This window comes from Falco biarmicus, chromosome 1 (assembly GCF_023638135.1).
Source record: "Falco biarmicus isolate bFalBia1 chromosome 1, bFalBia1.pri, whole genome shotgun sequence".
Classification (NCBI taxonomy): Eukaryota; Metazoa; Chordata; class Aves; order Falconiformes; family Falconidae; genus Falco; species Falco biarmicus.
The window spans coordinates 41,289,983-41,316,003 of NC_079288.1; the positions used below are offsets into that span (position 1 = coordinate 41,289,983).

General features: G+C 43.1%; 1 protein-coding gene across 20 annotated transcripts in view; it reads right to left on the reverse strand.

Annotated features, from left to right (window-relative positions):
- The window catches only part of FBRSL1 (fibrosin like 1), a 548,084-nt gene that overhangs the window by 300,598 nt on the left and 221,465 nt on the right, over positions 1-26,021 (reverse strand). For 18 of the 20 annotated variants that reach the window (XM_056336542.1, XM_056336506.1, XM_056336666.1 and 15 more), the window contains one exon: positions 2,007-2,108. The exons of the other annotated variants lie outside the window; for them this stretch is intronic. In XM_056336542.1, the coding sequence (XP_056192517.1) occupies positions 2,007-2,108 (102 nt within the window). The remainder of the gene's footprint in view (positions 1-2,006; positions 2,109-26,021) is intronic. 20 annotated transcript variants of the gene reach the window in all.

A 26,021-nucleotide genomic window follows, 5' to 3' on the forward strand; every position in this document is an offset into this window, starting at 1 on the left:
TACAAAAAGAAAAACTCTGCTGCCTTATTCCTTCACACGCAAATGGGGAAAACCATCCAGTTGTACCCGTGGGACTTTCTAAGACTTTCTGACAGTCACTAAATAGACTACAGAACATTTACTAGCACACAAGGAAGCGTTATACGTGATTAAAGCTAAATTGCACTTGTCAAATAATGAACGAAGAGCATTCTGTGATTCATGAAGCTTACTTTTCAAACTGTTTAATTACTAATTTGAAAAATTCTCATTTGCAACGGGTTGCCAGGTCACAAGAGCAGCTTCAGCAAAGCTCTGAAGTGTGCCCTGGCCTTCAGGCACTGCCCAAATGTCCCCATTGACGGAAAAAGAATGGAGTGCCTGTTTCCCACTGAATTTCGCTGGCTGCTGAACTAGCTTTGAAGATTTTGCAGGAATTAGGCGCTCAGACTCAATTCCTACAGGCTCAGCCTGCAACGTAGGAGGCAAAGGAAACGGAGGAGAAAAAAACTGGAAGTGCATTGGCTTAACAAGAAAAGTCTCCAAGACCACTTAACGCTTTGACCTACGCTAATCACCAAGTCTGAACATGTTATTCCTCTCCTGCGGCCCCACATTATGGTACAGCAATGCTACCCGGTGCCCCTGCTCACATACCTGTCACCAGTGGCCAAGGGGAGGGGAGGGAGAGAATCGCATAAATATAAGTATACATAAAATTACAATAATTATTGACTAATAACACAGTCAAAGATGCCCCACAGCAAGGTGATTTGTCCAGAGGTCCCCCCCCTTCACTGACTTTCCCCACCACGGCGTGTGGGTTCACAATCCTGGAAGCACATCACAGAACACGTTATTTTTCTCTTCCTCCCACTGCGTCGGCTGTTTACAGCGCCCCATTCACACTCCAAACATGTAGAGAGAATTTTCCCCCGTCACATTTCCCTGTCAGAGCTGTCAAGCTGAATCCCGCTTTAATCTGCCAAAAGCACTTTTCTGCTGACATTTTTAATAAATACTTTCAGCTTTTAAACACATTTGTGGGAGCCATTTTTTCCCTTCTCCTCCTGTAGAATGGGCTCTGAAAGCCTTAATAGCAAATACATTACACTTATCAAAGGCTCTCCCCCCCGCTTCCTTTTGCATCCTGAAGCGGAGGTAGTGTTTTCAATTTTAAAGCTAAATTAACTGTCCAATTGAATTTAGCTGGTGTGAGCCGTTTTCTGTGACAGGTTTTAGTTATGAAGCATATTTTACATTAATAGAACTCAACATGAAAACCACTCGCTCTGGGATTTCTGTGGCTTGCCATTGAAATGGCAAATTTAATATTTCAGACATGCTCGTGCCAGCGTTTGATTATTGTTCTTCATTTAAATCTCTCCTAACGGGAAAGGTCCTAATTAGTAAAAAATCATGTTTTAATGAAGGCGAAATGCTAATTGCTAACACAAAAAGCCTTCATATAAAATTATCCCAGCACTGCCATTGATTTCTTGGTGACTCAAAAGCCCATTTGTGTGTTTACACACTAAGGCACCGTTTGCTTTTGTTTTATCATAACATTTCACTCAATGTACCATCAAATTTCCTGAGAGAAAGACAGCTTTCCCCAAAAAACCTTTCATATCTTGGAGGCAGGAAGCATAAAATTAGATGAACTGACTTTGCACCCAAACTACGTGATTATGTGCAGTAGCTAAACCGAAAGATACTGTAAAAAGCTTTTTAACACAACTTCGAGAAAACAAAACAAAACATCAAGCCATTTTTCCCTGAGGAATAACAATTCCATTTTGTTTTCCCATCTCTGATCTTTTGCTTATCATATTATTTGCACCACGATTATAGTGTTTGCAAGGCAGCACAACCACTTATGCCATAACACTCAATCATGACATAAAAAAAAGTTATTACACAGTGACCTCTGGATGCCAACATTTGTTCAGCAAGATTTATGAAAAGCCATGTCAGCAGCGGGAATTGCTGCAATGAAGCGATGCTTTCTCCTGAATGGTACTTACATCACTGAGACGGTCCCTTGAGCTGCTCCGCTGAGAGCTTGTGGCCTCCCTGATGCTGTCTTCCTCGCTATTTCTGCCACTTCTGCTTGTAGGGACCTTCATCTAGAGGGAGAAGAAGGAGGGGGAAAAAGGAGATTTTTCAAGCACTGCTCTGCCACCTGTTCCCGAGGTTGCCGACAGCAGTTTAGTCAATGTTTCGCTCCTACGCCCACAGCACCATGGAGAGGATGCTTTGGAATGCATGGGGCTTCTCTGAACCTGTGCTTGACCGCATGTGCCTGCATTCCCTTTCACTAACATGTGAGGGAGGAGGTGCTTTTAGCACTCCTGGAAGCAGGCAAGGCTGTGCCGAAGTCCTAGGGCCCAATGCAAGAAGGAGGTGGACTGACAAACTGCTTCCACCCTTTGCTACCAGCAAAGCCCAGCTGTGACACCGGCTTTTCTGTACTGCTGCTTGCTGCTGGGCACCGCTAACCCAACGGCCAGGTCTCCAGTTCCTAGTCCAGAGACGTGTCTCGGGGCCACCCCCAGTGAGTGCACGGAGAGCTCGGTACAGGCATGACGGCCAGGTGCCTAAATACCATGAATGACACTGGCCTGAAACAACTTGCTTGAGATAACACGCACAATTTGAAGCAGAGCACGATCAACTCTTACAGTCAAGGCTGGTTCTCTAACCACTACATCAACCTTCTTCCTTCTCTTGAAGTTGTGCTCCTGTTTGTACGTAAGTGAGAGGCATCAATGTCTGAAACCACAGCAACTCTCTGCTTACATCTGCAAAGAGTGTTACAGGGGGAGGAGAAGGATGGGATAGATATGTCATTCACAGCCTCGTTCCTGGGCTCATTTACTAACAAATTATTCTGCTAATTCCCTTGTGAAATATTGGGTGGAAAGAAGTGTTTAATTTATTAATAGGTTCTATTCATATCAGTTTGGTTCCATTTAAATTACGCTATTTAAAATGTCGGCTTGTACAAATTGGTACTTTTAATGGCAATAAAATCCCCTTGTTTCTTTCTGTCCTATATCCTTGCAGTCTCAGTATCTAGCAGGGTTTCCTCACGGTGCTCCAGCACAACCCTAGCACGCTCAAAAAGCCCTGCCACAGCAGCACCAGGAACCCTGCTCGGTGGGCACGCTGCCCCAGGGCAGGCACTGCAACCTGAGCCCCGGGAGCTCACTGATCACTACACACCCACAGACATTTGGTATCGCTGCCAGGTAAGTGTCCCACGGTCTGTTAATATTCTAACACAATATTCAGGATACTACATAAGAGAATGAGCTCCAGTACTCACCCCGTCTGGAGCACACTGCCCTGTATAGCCTTGTGCAGTAAAAAAACAGGGAAAGGATCATGCTCACATTCAAGCAACAGTGCATTTCTGATTGAAGTCCTTACTCTGCATGCCTTTCTGCCACCTTGCACCTCATCAATACACTTTCTTCCTCAGGATAAGACTTTTAGACACAGCCACATCGAAGTGTTAGAAATACAAATTTGTTCATGGCCACCTCATCACACAACCACCACTCTCAGCATCAGTGTCTTATCTCATTCATTGTAAACCACCTTTCCAATATGTTGCGCACCTGCAGACTTTTATCAAGACTGATTTTTCATCTTTGCTCCTACATCAAAATGTTCAAACAACAGCAACGAGAGGTAATCCCTGCTGGGATTTGCTAGAAACATTTCCAACCAACAGTGAGCCTGCATTCGCAACTACCAGCATCAGGTATAAAGGCAGGAAACAATCCACTTAGAATTCACTGTGTTGAATCCACATTGTCATCTGGTTCCTTAATAAAACAGGCCAACAGCATCAAGCACAGAAATATAACTAACTACATCAATACCGTGGCCATTATCCATCAGATTTGTAATCCCACAAATAATTAAGTATATTTGATAAAATATTTTTTCTAAATACATAAAATGATTGTTCTTCATTTTATTTTATTCTTTTTTAGGTCTTTATTAACCAACTATGATTTCAGCTATTCCATTATCTTTCCTAGGATTGATGCCAAGCCAATACGACAAATGATAATACCCCATATTAATTACAGCCTTTCAAAAATACTGGAGCACCAGCTTTCTTCCGTCATCTGGATCTTCCTACACTTACTCAAAACCCAGCTCTACTGATCCCCAGTCATCATCCAGCTCTTCTGAAACTCATGGATGTAAAGTATCATGGATGCAAAGCCAATTTCAAAGCTTCCAGACATGCAGCAGGAGCTTTGTTTCTCCCTTAAATAGGAACCACTTAATTATTACAGGACAGAATTACAATCTCCCTAAATACAGTACGGAAATACCGACTGAATTCTACAGACTTCTGATTTCTGATCCATACCCCTACCATTCCCACCTAGGAACACAAAGCCTGTCAAAATTATTATGCTTTTGACCTAAATAACTCCTAGATGGCTGCAAATTAAAGGAAATATAAATTACACCATTCCAAATCCTTTCACCTTCCCAAGCACAAATGTTCCCCAGAATTTATTCAAAAGGACTAAACTGCCAGCTGTTTAAAGTTAGCACAGACTCACTCAACCTGTTACCATACTCGAACCTTTTGCTGTTTTTCTTGAGTTACAGTCAGCTCCCAACACCACCTGTTTCTTTTCTCCAAACTTCATTAAATGAAAGCTACACCTACACCCACAGTAACAAATTGAGACAATTTGACCTGACAAGGTCTTGCATGGGCAAGCGAATTAGAAGCATCACTGCTGCCATTAACCTTTCCAAGTAAATATCAATTATTAAACTTGCTGCACTACCTCTGTCCCCAGTTTACTGCTGTGAATTAAGAGGGTCATCAGCCTTTTTGACAGATCTTGTTCATTTACACCTGCTGCCTGCCAGCAGGGGAGCCCGCACACCCGCAGCCTGAGTGCTGAGCCAAGCTGCCTTAATTCATCAGTAATTACCCTAATGAGCCACATGCAGGACCCAACTAGGAGGACAAGTTGTTCTGCTAAATGGATGCATTGGTTTCATGGGCACTCTCTGCAGACCTGGGTATTAGCAAACTGGTCAAAAGCTTCTTTCCCAAAGTTGCTTGCGGCTTAGCTGCTTGATTTCTAGTGATTTTCTCTGGGTGCTTTTCCTTGAGTTGCTGAAATTCCTCCCGACCATGTTCCCTGATTGAGCTTTACTGTAAAAACTACTGTTGCTCTCCCTTTGAAAAGTTACTGCTTTTTTAGAGTCTGCAAAGGCTCCCTGGGCCAGAGGCGAGGTGCGCTGCCAGCCCCAGCCCAGGGGTGTCACAGCTGCCTGGGCACAGACCCAGACAAGCAACACCCCAAATTCATACGTAAAACACGCTATGTATGTTGTTCTCTTGTACAACCTACTGCTGGAGACCTACACACACATTAGAGCAAACCAGCCATCATTATTAAATACCTCAGGTGGAGGAGCCAAATAACCTGTCTAAACGTAGGCTTGAAAGGGGAGGACCAGCTGAGAGAGGCTGCCTTCCCATTTGGAAAACGCTGCCCTTCTACAGTTACAGAAAAGCATTAAAATCACTAACCAGCAGTGTTCAGGAAGGAACGCCCTCCCCAGCTTCATGACTTTGCCTGTTTGTAGCCACTCAGCCCACTGCTGTCTTCTGCTCCGCCGGCAGCGTCAGCCCCTCTCCAGGCCCTGCCAGACGGTGTTTTCCAGCCACAGTAACAGAGCTGAAACAGAAACTGGGGAAACAGCAGGTAGAAGCATTTGTGGGCCAAATCCAAGTATGTTTGCACGTTGCCTTTAGGTCTGGCTCAAAATATTGTTGTCGTCATCTGAGAAGCAGAAAGTCTCAAAATAACCCCAATGCCCAAAGCTCGGCAAGAGTGCGCCTTGGAAAGGTGCTCCTCAGCCCCACCTCCCGGGGCTCATGGCAGGTGGGAGGGAATCTCTAAGTCTTAAACGTAGGTTGACTGCTGTCGCTTCAGAACAGCTAGGCTGGAACATACTAAAGAGGCACAAGGGGACAACTGAAGTTACTTGGTAATTTACCTCTTCCAAAGGCCAGAACCTGTCCTCATTCAAATCCTAAGTCAGCAAGACATTCACATCAGTAAGTATTCACTAAAACATTAATTAGGTGCTCAGCTTTTACTCAGGTAAAGCCTACTTCTCCACTGAAGTTAACAGAATTCCCCAAAAGCATTAATTAAACCCAAGGCTGCTTAAAAACCAGACCAGTGTAGCCTCCCGCAAGCTAAATAACACAGCTGGCAGCACCACACACTGCGGAGAACGGCTGGTGATGGGCAGTCCTGGCTATCTGCAATAGCTACGGTTCAGCTTTTGCCAGAAACCACAGATCCGTGTTTGAGAACATGAAAGACGCCATTTCCAGGTCCGTGGGAGCGGGCCAGTGCTGCAGACTGGGCTGGCTCAGCAGGGAATGACTGGGGGCAAGGTACAGAGGATTTGTAAGGCCGTGATCAATTTGCATGCTGCAGGTGCTCGCGGACAGTCCCAAGCCACGTTCGGAGCCAAGAATTATGAACCTTGCGCTGTTGGACATCATGTAGCATGATTAACTATCATAACTCATTCCGGTAATAACTCCAGCTCTCATTAAAGTCCAGTTCTGCTATCCTGGACTGCTGCTGCCTTTTCATCTCTCCCATCCAACTTCCCCCTCCCTATTTCTCCTTGTGGGGCAGGGGTGGAGGAATACATGAATGGGCAGAATGGGTCTTGCTTCCCTAAAAGGGCTTTTTCATCACCACTACGCTGACTCTCAGGCCCTGCTTTTTAATCATAATAGATCAGCTTGCTCTCCATTTACTTAAGCTTTTCCGATGTCAGAGGAAAGCACATTTTTATTTGGTGCACCTATTTTCAAATCACGAGCACGCTGCCCCTGCTCATTATTAATAAATACACTTCGATTTATCAGAAGCTCCATTTGAGTGCCACGGGGAGCCTGGGGCAAAAGGAGACAAATTCTTTTCTTAAGTTGTTCTGAAAGGTGCTGGGCTTCCCGACCCTCACCCCCATTAACCCAGCACAGCTAGTGCGCTCCTACTGGGAGCTCCACGGCTTGTGCAGCGGCAAACTCGGACTGATCTTGTGCCATCTCAATATATTTGTTCATTATCTTGCGCACACACAGAAGCATTTGGAAATGTACTCGGGGCACAGGCCAAATTGAATCATCTGCCTTCATTTTCCACACGATCTGAAGCTACAGCTGCTACAACAGGCTGTGGGATTTTTATTTTCCTTCCTTAACAGTTTTTTTCTCACTCTTAAAGTCACAGCAGTCTGATTTTAAACCTCTTGCCGTTGCTTGGGTTTATGCCTGCTTTTTACAAAACAGGTCTTGTGTGCATACACAATGGGAAAAGAAATTCCCAACAACCTCCCTCCGCACTGTTCTGAAGGCAAGACAGAAAACAGTGCCCTCAGGGAGAGACGTAATTAAAATATTCATCTCAGAGATGCCCGTTCTGGTGGCTCAGATGGGTCTATTAATCCACTAATCCTCTCACCTCCACCAGTGGACAGGCACTGGCAGGAATGGCAGTCACAATGCTCACCTAATCTGTGCTGCACCTGGGAGCAGGGAATGGTCCCATAAAAACAAAGCAGCCCCTCCAGATCAGAGAGGGCAAAGAGCTCCACACAGCACTGAGCCTAGCCGCCTCCTTTCAGGAACATGTTAACTTCTTGAGAAAAAAAGTTTAATTCCTTTTTAGAGCTGTGAAGATCAACCTTCATTTGTCTCGAGAGAACGGACAGACCAAACACAACCTTCAGGTTTAGGATTTACTGACTTCATGGCAAATCTATTTTGGCAGAAGCTACTTGGAGATAAGTAGGTGCAGTTGCGAGGCATCCAAGTCCCAGAGTTTAGGTCCAAGCTTTCAGATCACCAGAGATAGGGATGAATCCACTTTATTGTGCTCATCTATCTAAACTAATGCTGCTGAACGCCACTTTACATCTCATCAGTGTGTAACGACTTTATCATCTGCTCTGCCAAAGCACCCTTTTTCAACTGTTTCTATAGGGTCAGTCTAAGGAAGAAAAATTTTCTGCTGAGACATTGCATACTAACAAAGACTATGAATCCCCACAGCTACAAGAATCGTTAACAGCAACTGTTTCAAAATCTTATCAAAACTAATTGCATGCCCTGTCCCCTTCCCAACAAACATGAAAATGATGGTTAAACAGTATTTTGGGAAGACTTTCTTGCTAACATATGCTCGCATTTTATTATCAGCTCCCAGATAAGCTCATGTTTCTCTTGGTAGACTATCAGCAGTAGCAGCTTTCAGCAGCAGGAGACAGTAAACTGCCTTAATAAATACAAATGGACAATTTAATTAAAATATATTGGAGACTCGGAAAAAGTACTACTTGTGGACGAAACAGTCTGTTAAGGGATTGCACTCAAGGCTAGTTCAGTGTATTTTAAGCAACCAACAATAAGTGGCAGTGAAACATACTGCACAGAGCTCTACCTCAATGATTAAAGAGCACGCTGAAATTACAAACGTCTGTTTTACGGGGGGGGGGGGGGGGGGGGGGGAGTCACCCAGTTGCCTCTGGTTTTAATGCTTGAAACAAAACAAACCATTTAGCTTTAAAAATGTACTACTTTAAACCTGAAAAGGCCCATGTATCAAAACAAGGTGGAATCAGCTAAACGCATTACTTCTGACTTGTTTCCTTGAAAATCCAGCCTTAATGCATTCTAACAAAATTTATCTATCCCAAGCATACCTCATAATGAGATCAACTGGGAAAAATATCAGGCTTGTTTGTATATTTTATACTTGCTCTAACTTGGCAGTTCGGAGATTATGTATTCCCCAGGTCCCTCCTTAAATCGTTTCACACGCTGCAATTTGATTTTCTTTGCTTGCCCTTTTCCACAATTTTTTTGATACATTTTATTGAGTTCTGGCTCAGAGGGAAACGTTCCCTTTGAATTAAGGGTGCAATCATTTTTTTCCCTCTAAATAAGGACATATGGCGTAGAAAGCAATGTTATGGTCTAAGGATTTTATGATTGAAGTAGGACTCATTTTAAAAAATGACAGTAGCATCAGGTTAGATTAGAGTAGTTTTTCTAATTGGGTGGTGCTGCTGTGGATGCTGTGATCAGTGATCAGCTATAACTCATTTTAAATATGACATGTCCATTTTTACTTACGGTGATGAAGAAGAAAACAGCAGCAGTGTCACAACACTGGAGGAAATTTGTCTTTTTTTTTAACATTCATTCAGGAAGTCACATGATGTTTAGAAGGTTAGCGTTTATACATTTAGCTAGTATGCAGACTTCTGGTTTCTAATCCTGGCTTACCTGTTTCCTCTGGATAAGTTACTTCAATGACCTGTATTGCAGTTGAGCAGTCTGTAACACGGTGCTTAATTTTTACCTCTCTCTGGTATACAGAGAGGTTGAATTAATGTTAGCAAAGGAGTTCTGTGCTTAGAGGCTGTCAGAGTCAGCTGCTCCAGGAAGGCAAGTACAACAACTTACTGTAATAAAAAGTATTATTACTGGAAAATCGAGATACTCGAAAGCTATTGTTAGTTTCTCAGGTACTGGAGCAACATTAATTACTCATTAACAAGCTACTTTGCATCTTAATGCTTGCAACTAGGCATGAGGGTCACCCTCCATTTTTGGAAACAAATGAAAACCAAGCTCATTTGCTGTGGTCAACTGCCTTTACACTTTTTGAAAGAATTGCTATATGGTGCTCTGATTAGCCAGGGTAACACCCTGTAAGGAGTTCAGCTTTAGCTCTCCAAGAGACCCTTCTCCATGTCTGGTGCCATATCAAACCAGAGAGAAACTACATCTGATCTCACGATTTTCGGGCAGCGTGCCCTCAGGGACTGGAGAAGCCTTTTTCACTAGTGCCCAGCACGGAGAGGCCATAAGGAGTAGCAGGGTTGGCTTTTCTGCAGCTCAACTGATGCAATGGAACTGCCGCAAAGATTTTTCACAGCTTCTCGGCTGGCAGGTGGCCTCGGCTGCAGAGCAGAGCCAGCACTGCTTCCCCACGATGGCCTGCACTCTCAGGATCAGGAGGCTCACTGCGATGTGAGAGCTAATGCTTATTTTGGAAAAGAGCTGGTGCTTAAGCAGGCAAAACTGCTCGATTTTACAGCTGCCATCAGGCCTGCATAGCAAACTGCACTCTGTGTGCCCCCAGCCGCACTTGGCAGATGGTAGGAGACAGCTGGGAAAATCTGGGTTTGACATACATCGATGATAAACTGTGTCAGCATAGACCCGCTTAGGTTTCAGCTAGCTAGCCTGCGTGCAGGAGCGAGACTTCGGCTGGTGAAGGGTAAACAGCATTCCTGACCCATTCAGCTAAAAGCTGCCTGCCTCAACAGGCTGAAGGGACAGCACCCATGTGCCCTCAGGGCTGTCTGGAGGGGCAGGCAAGGGACAAAGGGGTAATGTCTTGGGTGTGCACGGCAAGGTTTTGGTAGCTGGGGGGCTGCAGGGGTGGCTTCTGTGAGAAGCTGCCAGAAGCTTCCCCTATGTCTGACTTGGAACCAGCTGGTGTGGGCTCTGACAGACCCACCGCTGGCCAAGGCCAAGACTATCAGCAACAGTGGTAGCACCTCTGGGATAACATATTTAAGAAGAGGGGGGAAACCACCTGTGGAAGAGCAACAGCAGGGAAAGGAGTGAGAGTATGTGAGAGGAACAGCTCTGCAGAGACCCAGATTTTCCCCGAGTTGAGTCCGTTTTGCCCATGACAGTGCTTGGTGAGTGATCTCTTCCTGTCTTTATGCCAACCCACGAGCCCTTTGTTCTGTTTTCTCTCCCCAGCCCAGCTGAGGCGGGCAGTGACAGGGCGGCTTTGGGGGGCACCAGCAGTCAGGGTCAGCCCACCACAGGGCACATACAGTTTTGAGATGCATGGGCTATGGCCTAAAACCAGCATGATATGCCACAAACCCATCCCTACCACCAGCAATGATTTATCAGGTCCCGTTGTGAATGCAAACTATAAGCAATTGCTGGAGAAAAAAAGTCAGGACTCCCCGCACTTCCGCAGTGAGGGAAACCCTGAGAAATCAAATAAACTTAATGGGGCACCTTAGTCTGTGTTTATAAATGACTGACAGCATCTGTAGGCAAACAACAACCAACCAACCAACAAGACACACACTACTTGGTAACTGAGCAGAAGCAGCCTGTAAAGCTGGGAGATGACAGTGAAACCAGAGCAGGACAAGGGACAGGCATAATCACCATCAGCAAAAAAGACAGCACCTAATAATTGCTGCACCAGCTGTAATGCTCCACCAGAATAGGATTCCCTAACTACCCTTTAATTTAGTGACAGGTCTAAAGGGATAGAGTCCAATAAATACTCTATGAAGAGAGCTGAAAGCCTCTGAGCGAGTTACAAAATAAGATTTGTAGCTTCAAGTTTCAAATTAAGGTGATTTGGCCCTGTGATTCTCAGTTATAAAATGCCATCCAATAGGCATCAAATGAGAAGTTGTTTTTGCACATTTTTTTTTGGTGATGGGAAAGAAATGGATACACTAAAGATCAGCTCAGGACTCTTACAACAAGTGCATCAAGTGCTGCCAACACCAGTGCAGCTGACCATATCCAAAGGGTCACTGTAAGGGAAGCAACTCCAAGCAGGACAGAGGTATGATTGACTAAGCACCCATTCAGCAAGGAGAGAGCTGTGTTCAGCTGGAGCCAACTGAGTAAATTAGGCAGAATTTACACTATGCTTTTTTAAACACCATGTAGGAAGCAATCAGAATTGACAGCTTTAACATTGCTGCCATCGATGCATACAGATACCATCTATTAAAGGCTAATATCAACAGCTGTGATGTTCAAAGCAAAAGTAGATTTAATATACATATCAAATTGTCCAAAGCTGCAGGAGATGTTTCAAAATACACTAGGAAATTCAACAACAACAAAAAAAAGCCTCTGTATACTACAGTATTTCTCTTCTAGTAATATTGCCCACCAAAAGCAAGGGTTTTGAATAAAATATAAAAGGTGATGATAACCTTCAAAAGTTATTCTAGTCAGAGAAGACCCCCAAAAGCAAAGTAAACACATTACTAACAATATCAGACAAGCAAAACATTGGATGCAGTTCTGCTTTGTCCCTGGGAAGAAAACAGACTCATTCCTCTGTTTCTGATAACAGAAGGAAGGTATTAGACAACATTTGCTGAGAACGAAGTCCAGACCTGTTGCACAAGCCCCAGAATGGGAGATCATGTGCAGCCAGATGGTTTAATAGATGTTGGAATAGCCACTCAGAAAACAGAAAGATGCCAGGTATTGGAGAAATATTTTAAAGGAGCAACCAGGACTGGCTGGGCAGCTAGAGGCACACTAGATACCAGACTTGAACAGAAGAAAAAACCCCAGTACTGGATTCAATTGACTGAATTAAACTATTTCAGTCAATAAGGTTTTCCTGAATAAGCCTGGTTTCATTTCTTTGTAAAGTTTGGTTGAAAAGGGAACTGGATAAATATGATACATTTCGGATCCATGATGCACTCATACTGCAAGACGTTCTGATAAAAATTAGCACTATATAAATAAGGCATATTTTAAGCTGGGAACATCAGCTAAGTTATCAAAAAGTAGTGTCAATAAATAATCACTAATATTTGCTACAGAAGGTAAAAGGATTTAAACAAGGTTTGCAGTTATTCAATAGTTCCATCAATATCAGAGAAAAATATTATCAAAGCCACTGCAGATAAAATTCATAGATGCCAAAAATACCTATTCAAAAATAAATAAAGAGGAGGAGGGGAAGGCAGTCTTAGGCAGCAGCTCGCATTCATTGAAAAACACACCTCATTAGAAAAAACATATCCCAAAGCAGAGCTGCACTACGAGGATGAGGAACGAAGGTGGCTGCTTGCAGCTACTACAGAAAAGAGACTATGCTGCCCAACACAGCTGCTCGGGGAAAGCGGTGACAGTGGACAAGCACCTCTGTATGATGTTCCAGCATAATGCTACAACCAAAGGGAACTAATCCAAACCCCGAGCAAGGAAAGAGAAACCACTTTCTCTTGGATACAGCATTGACAGTAATGATTTTTGGAAGGCTGGCTTGGTCTACAGCCTCCCCAGTAAGACAGCAAGGCAAAGCTCTTCTGAATGGACAATCCGTGGCATCTACAGTCTAATCTGTGGTACAGACTGAGTAGTTGTTCGGCATTGCTCCAAGCCGTTCTTAGGCAGAACACGGAGATCAATCAAACTGTCACTAGAAACAGCAAAAATCGCCAGCAACTTTCCAGGTGTGATGCACTGCTTTCTCCTTACTTAGAGCTGGGCACACCAGTTACCATCCTGGTGCTGATCAACAGTAAAGGAGGATTTTGTAATGGCAGCCTGCAAACCCTGTGGGTTCTTGTGTGTAGATCAAGGCAGTGACAAACCATCCACATTCTCACTCAACAATTCACTCAAACCCTCCAAGTGTCTCATGTGAAAAACCCATGCTTAGTAAAGTAGGGTTTCAAATTCATTACTAGGACTCTGAGGCACCACAATAATACAATTAAAACACCACCAGATGCATGTCATATAATATATGTTAAAAAAAGAGAAGACATACTGTGTGCAGATACAACAACAATTTGCTGTTCAAATTAATTCAGGAATCAGTACCAACCCTATAAACCCAATATATAAAACACACGCTACTGCAGGCATGCATAAATTGCATGCAATTTTTTCCAGATAAAGCTACACATGCAATTAATAATCTAAAGTGAAAAAAAAGAAACAAAGTGAATAAATAAATAAAAAGGCTGCCCAGGCAATGATGAATTTTGCAGAAACTGCTGTCAAGGATCAGAGGGCTGAGCAGAGCCACAGCTGTGAGCTCACACCCTGGCCTAGGTTCATCTGAGCAGGGAACCCACTCGCAGCAGAAACAGGCTGCCAAACAGAGACCCAAGCAGATTTTTTGCCCAGCACTGGTCTAAGGTGAAGTTACAGTGGCACAGTTTAAATCACAGGAGATAGCAACCAGTCTTTCACACACACAGGGTCAGGGATAACATTGCACATTTTCAACTGTTCCACAAAGCAGCCCACAATCCCATCCCTGTTATAGCTGAATACCCCACAGAACCTAGAAGCAAGGAAGGCTCCAGCGTGGCAGCAGCTGGGGGAGAAGCTGGCACTGAAGCCAAGAGAACCACCACTTCAACGCAGCGCGAACTGATGGATGGTTGGCACGAGCCAATGTATGATATGAATTTAGCAAAGGAGAGACAGCCCCCACACACACCTCCATGAATATTTTTATTCCAGCTTCTACCTTGTTCTAGTGAGGCCTATGATTTGCTTTTACTGCTAATTCAAATCCTCCCAAGCCCTGACTTGCACTCTGTCTAGGCTTCCTGCGACGTGTCCTTTCCCCAGCAGAAGTCCTCCTCCCCCAGCCAGCCAGCCGTCCCTTGTCACCCACAGGCAACGGAAAGCAAACCACAGCTGCTTCAGTGAAGTCCCAACAAGAACCAGAGCCGTTTTCTTCAGGCTCCCTGCACTAGCAGATGAACCAAGCCACTCTGGCAAAAATCAGAGCAAACCTTACACCTCTACAGGTCTGAAAAGCAGGTCCCTGGCTCTGCGCTTGAGGCAGAGGCGACCTGATGAAACATCATTGCTGTCTGGTTGTGATCAGTCAAGGCATTAGTGTTGTCAAGGAAACTTTCAGTAACGCTGCAAGATCCTACACCACCACCATAAGTTTTCTGATTTGAGAGAAGAGTGTTATAACTACCAGAGCAAGCAAACCAGCTCCACAAAGAAACACAGAAGCAATTTCCTCCCAATGCCCAGTGGACATCCTGTTTGCTGTTTGACAACCTGAAGAAAACAAAAATCTAAGACTAATTACAGCTGAAGCAACTAAGGTGAAGCCCTTTGGTAATTTTCAGCCCTGAATAACTAAAAAGGGGTGACAATTATTTTAGCTAATGATCGCTGAACTTTGAGATTAACATTCGCAGCTGAGGAAGGGGAAACAGCTTTTAGAAGGCAGCACTGCTGTTCGGGTAAGCCCAGAGCTCTGTGAAATAGCTGGTTGACGCTTGCTATCCTCAAGGGACACAGTGCACTACCCAAAGATGTGAGGAAGTCAAGAAAACACAGAAAGCTCAGTAAAGATGGACTGCCAGCCTGCTCTACCTTCTTCCTAGGTGTAACACACTACATCAGTTTACGGTGGAGGAAAATGCTTCTTTTTGGCCTGTGCTGTACTCTCATGGTGTGCAGCACAGAAGTGGCCTGGCACTGACTATATATTCCCCACAAGCATAGTTTTAAAAGTTTCTCAGACACAAAGCTACAGTGTTTCAGCCAGTCATTTTAAGTGAAAAACAGAATCCAGATTCCAAACTGTGTTTTCCATCATGGCAGAAAAGCTAACTCAGGTGTCCTTATTCTGAGTGTTCTTCCTGACTTGTATGCCTTCAAAATCCAAGCCCAAACTGTTTCGCTCAGATTACTCTTCTTGTGATGGTTACAGACAAAAAAGAACGCCCTCCACTGGCATGCCCTGCTGAAGAGTAAACCTCTCCCTGAAGCTGGAAGGCCACAATCCTCCAAATACGTAAATTGCATCCTGCTACAGCTGAAAGGACAAACTGCAGAAGTAGCCATGAGGCAGATACACCACCTACGGAAGGTTATCCAGCTGGTCGGAATTGCTGCCCATGAGGCGAGACATCCTCTCCCCACTGATTCTGGAGAGCAAAGCTGTGCTGATGCCTTTCAGAAAGGAGTCAGGCTGTGCTTGGGGATGAGCTGGGTTCCGAGGAGGGGAAACCTGCCTAAGGCAACCCCAAAGAAATGCAAGCTGTTGCACCTGTGTCCTTTCACAGAGAGCACAAACACTCATCAACCACCAAAAGAAACAAGTCCACTTGTTTAAATAAAACCCTGATTTGAAGCTCATTAAAATGGCTGTAAATGATGCATTGCATGTTTATCCAGCTTTAAGTCAAACCTTAGTTTTGTACAGGTTATATAAGTTATGATTCAGTCTAAATTGAACTGGAACATGCAGTTTTTAAAGCAAAATTAAAGTAGCAGCCCACTTAAGTTAAGACTGCTGCAGCCCTCCCCACAAGAATGGTCTTAGCTGCAGGAAATTCTTATTCTCCTTGTCACATTTGGTGCAGAAAGGTATTTTAAACACTAATAAGCGTCTGTTTTCTCCGTTTAGTGGGAAAGTCTAGAGTTAAACAAACAGCACCTTAGAGTATAACGCAGTAATAGCAAGATACATTTATTAGTGATCCTACTAATATTTCCTGAGAGCATCTCCAACACTCTGCAAATACCCATCGTTTAAACAGCAAGGATGCGCAGCAGGTGCTATTATCATCCCTTCTCAGAAGGAAGGAAAACATCAGATGACTTTGGGAATGTCACGCAATGGGCCTGGGATAAGGTTTGGATTACAACTACAGAGAAAACCGGATGACTAAAAGCACTGCAGCTTATAACAGCAACCATCTTGCATCTTAACAACAAGATCATTCTCCCTGGATGATGTGTAAGTAAATAGTTCTTAGAAAGAAAGTACAATGTTAATGGAGTAGAGCTTGCTGAGAAAGCAAAAAAAAGTAATTGCTGCTTTTTTGGATATTGAATGGGAACCCTGCCCCTGCAAAGGAGGTATTTTAGTAAAAGGAGGCAGAGAGATACAGCATGAAAAACTGAATCCATCAGATAGAAAGGTTTTGTGAAGAGGAGTAAGGGAGCATGCGTTTGCTACTGGAAAGATACAATGGGATTCAGGACTGCTCTCGATACATGAGACACTGAGGTTTTACTTTGGGCAGAAAGACCTGTGTTTGAGTGCTGCCTAAAGGCAGGAGGCTTCAAAGTACCTTGGATGCAGATTTGGGAAATGACCAAGGTCTGTCACGCCATATTTACAAGCAGCAGTGGGGGCCAGAACTTCTATAACCAGGGGAAGCAAAACTGAAAGCTCAACGCAGAGGCCAAAAGTCAGCAAAAGGACTTCTCTGAACTGTAGCTCTTTCTGTAAGAGCAAGCATGGGAGAAGGAACAAAGCCCAGAATAACAAAATTCACCAAGGCAGAACTACGGGTGGAGCTAGATAAGCAGGCAATTATTCAGATCTTTAACGTTCCCTTGTTGCTGCCTGTAGATATGCAGCGAGGGGACACTAGAAGTAGCAAGTGGGAATGGCAAAAGCCTCTAAAATTACGATGCAAAAATTGAACATGTCTCCTAGAGATGTAAAACTGGTCTCACATGGAGCTTTTGTGCTAATAGCTGTCTCAGTCGATATGCAAATTCAATATAACAGCACATGTCTAGATACCACTACACTACAAATATCCTTGCTCAAAAGACCTTACCTTACTGCTGTTCACGAGGTACCTGACAGTTTCCTATTTAAAACAATGTTATTGCTAAAGGAAACCATTAACAGAGGGCTAAAGGAAATAATCTTATTCACTGAACCAACACTGTTGTCTTGGCAAAACAAAGCAATTAACATCTGAGTTCACAGGAAAATATATTAGCACAACAGATGCATATGCATGTATTTTGGCCCTTTGGTAAAATGCACTGTTTTGGGGCCAGATGTTTCTGCTCATGCCAAAGAAGAATCCAGCTGCATCAAGCTGTGAATATTTCTTCTGATCTGTCAAAATCTGCTATGAACTAGAACAGAAAAAAACAGAACTGAAGTTTGAAATAGAAGTCTGTTTTCCATTGGGGATTTTACCACCATCTGTATTTTAAAAGCTTTAGTACGACTTGACAGACTCTGAAAAAGTTTGCAACACAATAGGTAAAGCACATTGAAATACCATTCAAGTAAGGTTTCTGGTAGAGTTGAAACGTATGGTAAAAGACTAGTTTTGTGCACATTTTTCCCCCTTAAAAATCAATTTATACTTATTAGTTGGATTTACAACATGTTTAAATCGTACAGCCCTTTTTGTAATGTGCTGCCATTACGAGCTGAACTCTCATTATTGAGATGATAGAGCAATATTGAATTACTGGGCAAATGAGGTCCTTTTTCAAAAACACCAGAGGTGATTCTTTTTCCCACGGTTTCTAAAACCATGTGGGTATTTTTTCCTTTCATTAACAGAATTACTATGGATTTGCACTGATGCAAGAGTAAAATTATATCCTTTTCCTGAAACCGTAAAAAAAGGAGCCAAAATGGAAACAGAATAGCTAAGCATAAAACATGAAAGCATCTCCTAACAAGGTAAGTTCACAAACTACGCCACGTTTGTCAACGCTTGGTATTGTCCTTCCTAAAAAGCTACCCACCTAGCAGAACCAGCATGCTCCCACCTCACCGCCCACCTGTGGAAAAGCCCATAACTCATCTCAGAAACCTCTGTTGTTTTATCCCAAAAAAAGAAGTAACAGCTCCTTCTGCCCACAGGGAGAATGCATCTGCAGGAGCAGGATCAGTGACTTGTTTGAATAAGTGGCTGCACCATTATCTTCCAGTGAGTCCTAAAGCTGAGATTTTCTCAAGTGCCTCGGGTACCCTGACTCCTAAAGGCACTGAGATTCCAGTCATGTCTGTTCTACCCTCAAAATTTCAGCCTTAAATAAAACCCCAAAAAACCTCCCGAAAGAGACAAATACATACGGTACAGCACAAAGGAAGTGGAACATAGCTGGATATATCTGAACTGAGCTCAGTTTAAATTCTGATCTTCTCCAGTTATCGCCTGCTCTCCACATTTGTACGCCTGCACTCAGGCAGCTGTGCTGCCTTCCAGGTGTGCGGCACAGCTTTGCCACTGACAGGGTTATCTATTTTACAAAGAATTATGCTAGCAGTGAAAATCACAGTAGAATTGTTTTGAAAGAAGCAAGCCTCAGATGGACAATTTAGATTTCACAGAAGTTGAAAGAGGATTTGCAGGTTCAAATTATTAATCAACACCCTGCCAGGCAGGGGCCAAGAGCAATCTGCCAGTGCTGAATTTTCTTGGACTTAAAAACTGTAAAATCTGGATTTTCAACTGACTTGGTGGGGAGGGGTTTTTTTGTGCCTACAGCCCTTTCCTTCTGAAACATCCAGGCAAAACCGATCCCTGGCTTTTAGGGGCAAACACGAACATACGGGTGGCGGGAGAAGTAGTTCCTCCAGGAAATTGGGGATTCAGTGGACACACTGCACATGACAAGGTTACTTCTCTGTTGTTAAAAATCATGTTCCAGCTATGACAAGACAACATAAACTGCACATGGGGCCACACAGAGCCTTTCTTTTGTTAGCAAGAAACATGGAAAAAAAGGCCAGAAAAGGGCAGGTGACCTTGGAGTACCCAGCCTATTTCTGCAACTGCATCAGTTCCCCCACAGATTATCGTGATGACGCAGGCTGCTCTAGCAAGGAAGAATTTAATTGCAATAAGGACCTAGCACATCATAACAACGGTTAATCACAGGAAATCACTCCGTAGGTGCCTCTGGTCACATCAGACTAGCTTTACCATCCTTTGGCTTCGCCTACCAAACTGATACATGTTTTCAACATTCTGCAGGGCCAAACTTAAAGGAAAAGGTGGAGGGTGCGGGCAAGGAAAAAAAAAAAGTGGGGGAGTGGAAGGGAAACTTAATAAACAGTTTTAAAGAAAATGCTAACTAATGTTGTTCTACCAAAAAAAAAATGTAAAAAAGGCAGAGGGACATTCCACCATTTGTTGCATATTTCTATAAACCCCATCAGTGGATCACTGGCATCTGCAGCCAGGACAAGCAGTGGCACGGATGTGAGCAGTAGCATAGATACGACATGCCTCCCAGTCATGGCTTGAAGGTGTACTTCAGAAGAGCATCCCATCTGTGCAGATACTTAAAACACAGCTCTGGTATGCCAGAACCTGCCCCATCTCCTACTCTTCTGCACTCAGAGTGCAGGACGCTGAGACGGGGGGATCCCACAACCCAGCTGTGCCAGCATTTGGTGCAATACGGGCTCCTGAACAGCTGCTCATGCTCTCACATCTGAAGCCCTAGAGCGTGCGTGGTTGCATGTTTCAGAATCTGAGTACAGAGTACAGCAGCCAGCATGCCCCAAACAGGGGAATAGGTCTAAGTGGCAGAAGGGTAGGGGAAAGGTGCAAGACCACGTGAGAGAAGACGTGCATATGCCCACGTGCATGAACAAGATGGGACCACCCAACGTATGAGCCAGACAACATCCATTCCAGGTCTCCTTTCTCCTCTCTACTGTACATCTTCATTACAAAGCGTTGCAAGATGAAAATTGGGAGCTTGAGGCCAAACCAAAAATAGAAAGAATGGGTACACTCTCACAGCCCCTGATTGAAAATGGTGATTTATTTTTTCTTTATTTTTACCTTAACTGCCTCTCAGTGAGGCTACCCACAGGAGTGTCACACTGCTGCTCCTGTTGCACTATATTATAATACTAGTTTCCTCTTGCCAGTTACTCATCAAGGATTACCCCCAGCACAGCCCTCTGTTCTTTCAGATCTAGTCAAAAGGCAAATTAGTCGCAGCCTGATGGGGCAGCGCTAAATTTTTCATTACAATCTTTCTCCGGAGGTTTGGTGTTTAATAATTTGTACCGTATAAAATTTCACATATGGGAAAACATGGCACCACACAGCCTCTCCAGATGCTTTTTTTTTTTTTTTCTTGTTGCTAATCATGTGAGCCCCCCAGCTAAAGCAGTGGATTTAGGGCATAATTAAAGCTTTATACTTTAATAGTAATATGGGTAAAGCTCAATTTTGGTTTTGAGAAGAACATGCCACATTTGTAAATTCCCATTTCACTGAGGATCAATTTTCAAACAGGCTTTGTACCCAGGCTTCTTTGTTCCTGATAGACCATGGAAGTATAAACCATGTAAGCAGCTCGTGGTCTATGAAAGACGCATAACCCTGCTTAGCTGCCGCGAAGGCTTTTTAATTCCGTACGATCAATCCAAGAGCAGCGGTGGTTGTGCAGGGGACATCTGTAAGAGAGCCTTGACATCATCTGCTCTGGTTTTCATCACAGAATTTGGCAGGGGAGTCTCTCAGATTGGTCACATGAACTTCAAATCTCTGAAAGTTTTAGCTACAGCCCTAAGCAGAGCTGAAGTGATTTAACTTTGCTGCTGCTCTTCTAAACCTCCCCCCTAGCCACCACCCTTCTTCCTTCCCTACACAGCCCAAAACCCACAGGGCTGCTGTCATGCGTGGGAATGCAGAGCCTTCTCCGATCTTCCCACAAAATTGCTTTCTCCCCACATTTCTGATGAGAACAACCACCTGGAACCCACTTTGGGGATTAACTACAGCTGCACGCAGAGGACCAGCACAAGGTTTACACACCAAGACCTCTGACAACCTCGTTGTAAAGACTTAAGTGGGACCTAAGTAGGGGACAGACTCCGCAGCAGGTACTTCACAGCAAATGACCCTTCACATAATCTACTTACTGCTGTAACCTACCAAGTACCATACTGTTTCTCATCCCCAGGCATTTTTCCTTGGTTCTTCCAGAATCCTTGTATCTTCTCAGCAACATACTGAGATCTCAGTAATGACACACTGCTGCAGAGCATGACAGATAGGAAGGGTAAGTGAAAGGAAAGAAGGGGTGCTGGCAGAAAGGCCAGAGACAGATTCCTTGCACGGCTGAGACAGGAATACTTATGCCACAGTCAGCATTTTGAGGACTAATTTTAATTATTTGATGAACTCTGGTACACAGATCCCTTAAAGAAAGAAGGATCCTAGTGATTATATTCCCAGGATGACATCTTACAATACCAAGTCCTTTCCCTCTCCTCCTAAACATCCTCCTAAGTAAATTCAGGAAACACACACAGAGTAGGACAATGACCACCTTTCACAATATGGTTTTAATTCAACCCAAGCTTCTCCCATCTGCTTGGGAGACCTAGAGACTGCCTTAAAATGAACTGCTTTGGTGCAATGATAGATTTCTGATTTCGTATAAAGAAACCAGGTGATAAAGAGCCAGTCTGAACTAGCGTGGTAAAAATTTACAGTATTCTTTGACAAATCTCATGCTTCAACAGAAAGAGATTCCAGTTTTGCCATTAAGTGTCTCTATGCCCATACGTTGTGGTTGAAAGCCAGGTTTTACTCTACTAATCAGCAGCAATACTGGGTGGGGTAAAATAAAACTGTTACCACAGCCAAGCAGCTACTCAGCTCTCAGAGCCTGCAGTATGCTGACAAACATATCAAATGACCTAGAACTGAAAAATAATGACCTTGAAAGTAAAAGCTTATTTCTGGGTTTATCCATCTTTAATATCACAGCTTAAACTAAATCAGCCATGCATTTTAAGATCTATATTATATCCTTCCAAATCTATTTGAGAATGCTGAAGTCTTGAAATGTTATTTGTTGAAGTGCAGAGCTTATTACAGATCAAAATTTTACTTGCCTTCTAACTGATTATGTGTTACTTAAGTCAGTACAACTGATACAGGACAGACAGTTCCCCAAACTTAGCAAACCTTCTTAGTGTCCATGAAACCACTGAAACAAAACTTGTGATAGGTGGTAGCCAAATTTAAATACAGCAAAGGAACATATGTACTTACAAGTGTTTCCTAAATATCTTTTAAGCTGAGTAGTTCAGGTTTCACTGGCATGTATAGGTCCTGCTGGGTGAAGAGTCTCTGCTCTGTAATCCTGATGGTTTTCACCATATAACTTTATAAACACTCAGTTAGTGACCAGTTGCAAGAGTGACAGTGCAATGCTACCTGCTCACAGAAGAACATGACCCTGAAGAGGTTCACTCATCTCAATGTCTACCCGTCATTTCCATCAAATCCCTGGGCAGGAAAATACACATTTGGAGACATAACAGAGGCAAAGCCTCCATGTCAAAGAGCAAATTGGACTCTTGCCAACAGGCCAACGACAGTGATCCCCAATTCTCCAGGACATCTGCTTATCCAGCAAAACACAAGAGGGTTGTCCAGCAGACAGGACAGCCCAGGGGTTACCATATGTGACACAGCCAAGTTCTACCCAGTAGCTCTGACCTGAGGCACATTTATCTCTACTATTACCCTCCCACCCCCATTTTTTTCTTAAATAAAAGCCAGTTATACATAATGCCATTAAAGTCAGCCTCACAAACTGAGCATATCTGTAACTGCCAAAAGCATGATAATCTTCAGAAGTATGATTACTCTGTCATCATGCATCTCTACAGATAGCAATGCTCACATTATCCTTTGAACGGGAAAAGGTCAAACCACTGATGTTAAACCCATGAGGCCTGAGAGCTAGAGGACAAGCTGCAGTATCAGTTTTTGCCAGAGGAAGCTCATCCATGTTCTGACTTGGCAGGAGAAGGATTTATATCAACTTACAGCAGATAAGGAACATGGGAAATAAATACCTAAGTCAGAACTTACTAATGGGTATTATTTCTCAGATAGTAGCAAGTTAATGCCATATAGCTAGGCAACAAAGCCATGCCATCCTTGATAAAGGCATAAACACATTAAAGGAGTAATCCCTGTGTGACATGAGGTTACTTGTGCATTCATAAAATTTTCACTGCTTCTGCCAGCACTGCCTTTTAAAAATCACTGTTCTGTCCCAGCTTGATCAAACCCTGCAGCCCGCGATTTGCTTCTCCTTCAATATGCACAAACATGCAGAGAAACCCATTATAAATCCTTTTTAAAGGATAAATACAAGTCTCCTGCATCACAGATAAACCAGCAGCTTGACCTGTTTTTAGTGGTTCAGTATTATTTTCAGTATCAACTTGTCTATCAATCACACCCTGCCAGGAAAACCCCAGGGTCATGCTTTGCACCCAGGCCCTGTTTCAGAGGAGGAACTACGTGAAACACGTTGGGTCAGTCAACAACCCTGCCTCTGCCCACTGCATCTGCAGGGTGCTTTACTTTATACGTATTTCCCGAGCGTTCAGTCTGATTTCCGCAAGTTATATAAATCATATGAAGTTATATTACAGTTATATATAGATAATTTTCCTATTCAGTAGAAGCAGTAATTAAACACTACGGGTTAAGAATGTATTTGTTTTCCATTACTGTAACAGGCCCCTTCTTTTTATCAGTTGTCTTTGAAGAAAGTACAAAGTACATACAAGTAGCAGACGCTGGTAAAAATAAGCACTGTTACAAGTTGCCATGCTATGGACTAGAAAATGGGTAGCTCTTCTTCAACTTTTAAAAACAAGAAGCTAATGAAGAAAGAAATAATGATCCTATTCTACATCAAGGAATCCAGCTTGAACCAACTCCATGTTTTGTGATCTTTGTCTTCCCCTTGAGAAAATTCACACAGCAAACACAAAGCTCTTAAGATAAGGTAACTTATTCAAAACATTTACTGGGGGATAAATTTACATTCTTAGCTCGACACCCAATTTACCATTTCACCATTCTGGGTGTGAAATCTGTAGGTATTATCATAAATGGATTAATCCATCATGATTTTGTAAGCATCACTTTCCTTCTGCAGAAGGACAGTTTGGAAACCCTTCACTAGTCGTCTTAGATTTCCCTGCAGACAGGAAAAGTAGCAGAATGTCAACTACTGGAAAAGGCTGCTCACGAGAAACCTTTTTTCACTCTCTTAAGGACACTAAGAAAACTTGCAGTAAGATCCAAATTAAAAGTGAAAACTCTCATGATAAAATAGCTTAACTTATCCTTTTCCAGACTAGAATTAAAGCTATATTTATCTTTCATTATAGAAATACATAACCTAGCACAACAAGACCTCTTGAAAGGACAAGGTAATTCCTAAACTTCAGTGTAACAAGACAGTTTAAAAAATGACAGTTTCCAAGGTTTGGGCTCTGTCTGGATGTACTCATTAGTTATTGCAAAATACAGGATTGCTTCATCGCTGGCATGCACATTTGAAAATAAACACCCTGCTTCCTTAGAAGTTCAAGAAAGCCACACTCAAGTAATAAGCCAAGATTCACACATCAGGATGTGAGTTGTCAGAGCTCTGCTTAAATCACTGAAGTTCTGACCGGTTCAATTATATAGAGCGACACTGACGAAAGAAGCCAAAACAAGCACCCATCCTGGAATACCGAGTACAAAATCACGATACAGAGAATCACACAGAACATCATTTTTAAGGACCTTTTTCTTCTGGGAAACAACAGCTAAGTATGTTTTTTAAAAAATATATAAATAGGCAAACAAACATTGCATTTGTCTGTTCGTAAAATGGAGAGAGGGGAAAAGAGACTACTGTTAAAAGCAGGAAACCTCTACTGGTGCCATCTCCACCTGCAACCCTTCCACTACCCTGAAATCAAGGATATCGTGAGGCAAAAGAGATAGCTCTTTCCTTGCTGGAATTTCACAGCAAATAGTTTTACAAGCTCTGTGTTGCTTTATCAGCCATTAGTGAATCACTTTAATGGGAAAATTTACCCCAGCTCATCGGAATTGCCACATTCTAAGCAGGCTCCAAATGAAAGTGTTTTACCAAACAGAAAATGTAAGTGATATAATGCTGAACATGCCTCCCTCTTTCAACAAATAAGTTGCTAAAAACAAAACTCTGATGCCAATTTGTAAGATTTAATGAATATGCAGACTGTTAAATGAATAGACTATGCCCCAGAGCTGCTCATTTAGGATGCTGCTGCTACAATAAAATTAGATAAGTGTCCAATGAAAGCTCAGGACCCTGGGCTGGTGCTGCCTAATTGAAGTTTACAACTTTATTGGAGATTCCTTGCATCTTATACATTTGCTTTGTAGCATTTAATGGCTGGTGGCCTTGGCTCTAACTTAATTACAAATCAGAAAGGAAGGTTGTGTCAGCATGATAACATTTGGCTAAACTGAAATGTCGGTTTCAGGCACATTTCACCTGTTCTTTTCTTAATTTAACAGGACTAATAGGTCCTAATCACACAGAAGAAGCAGGTCTTAAAGATACA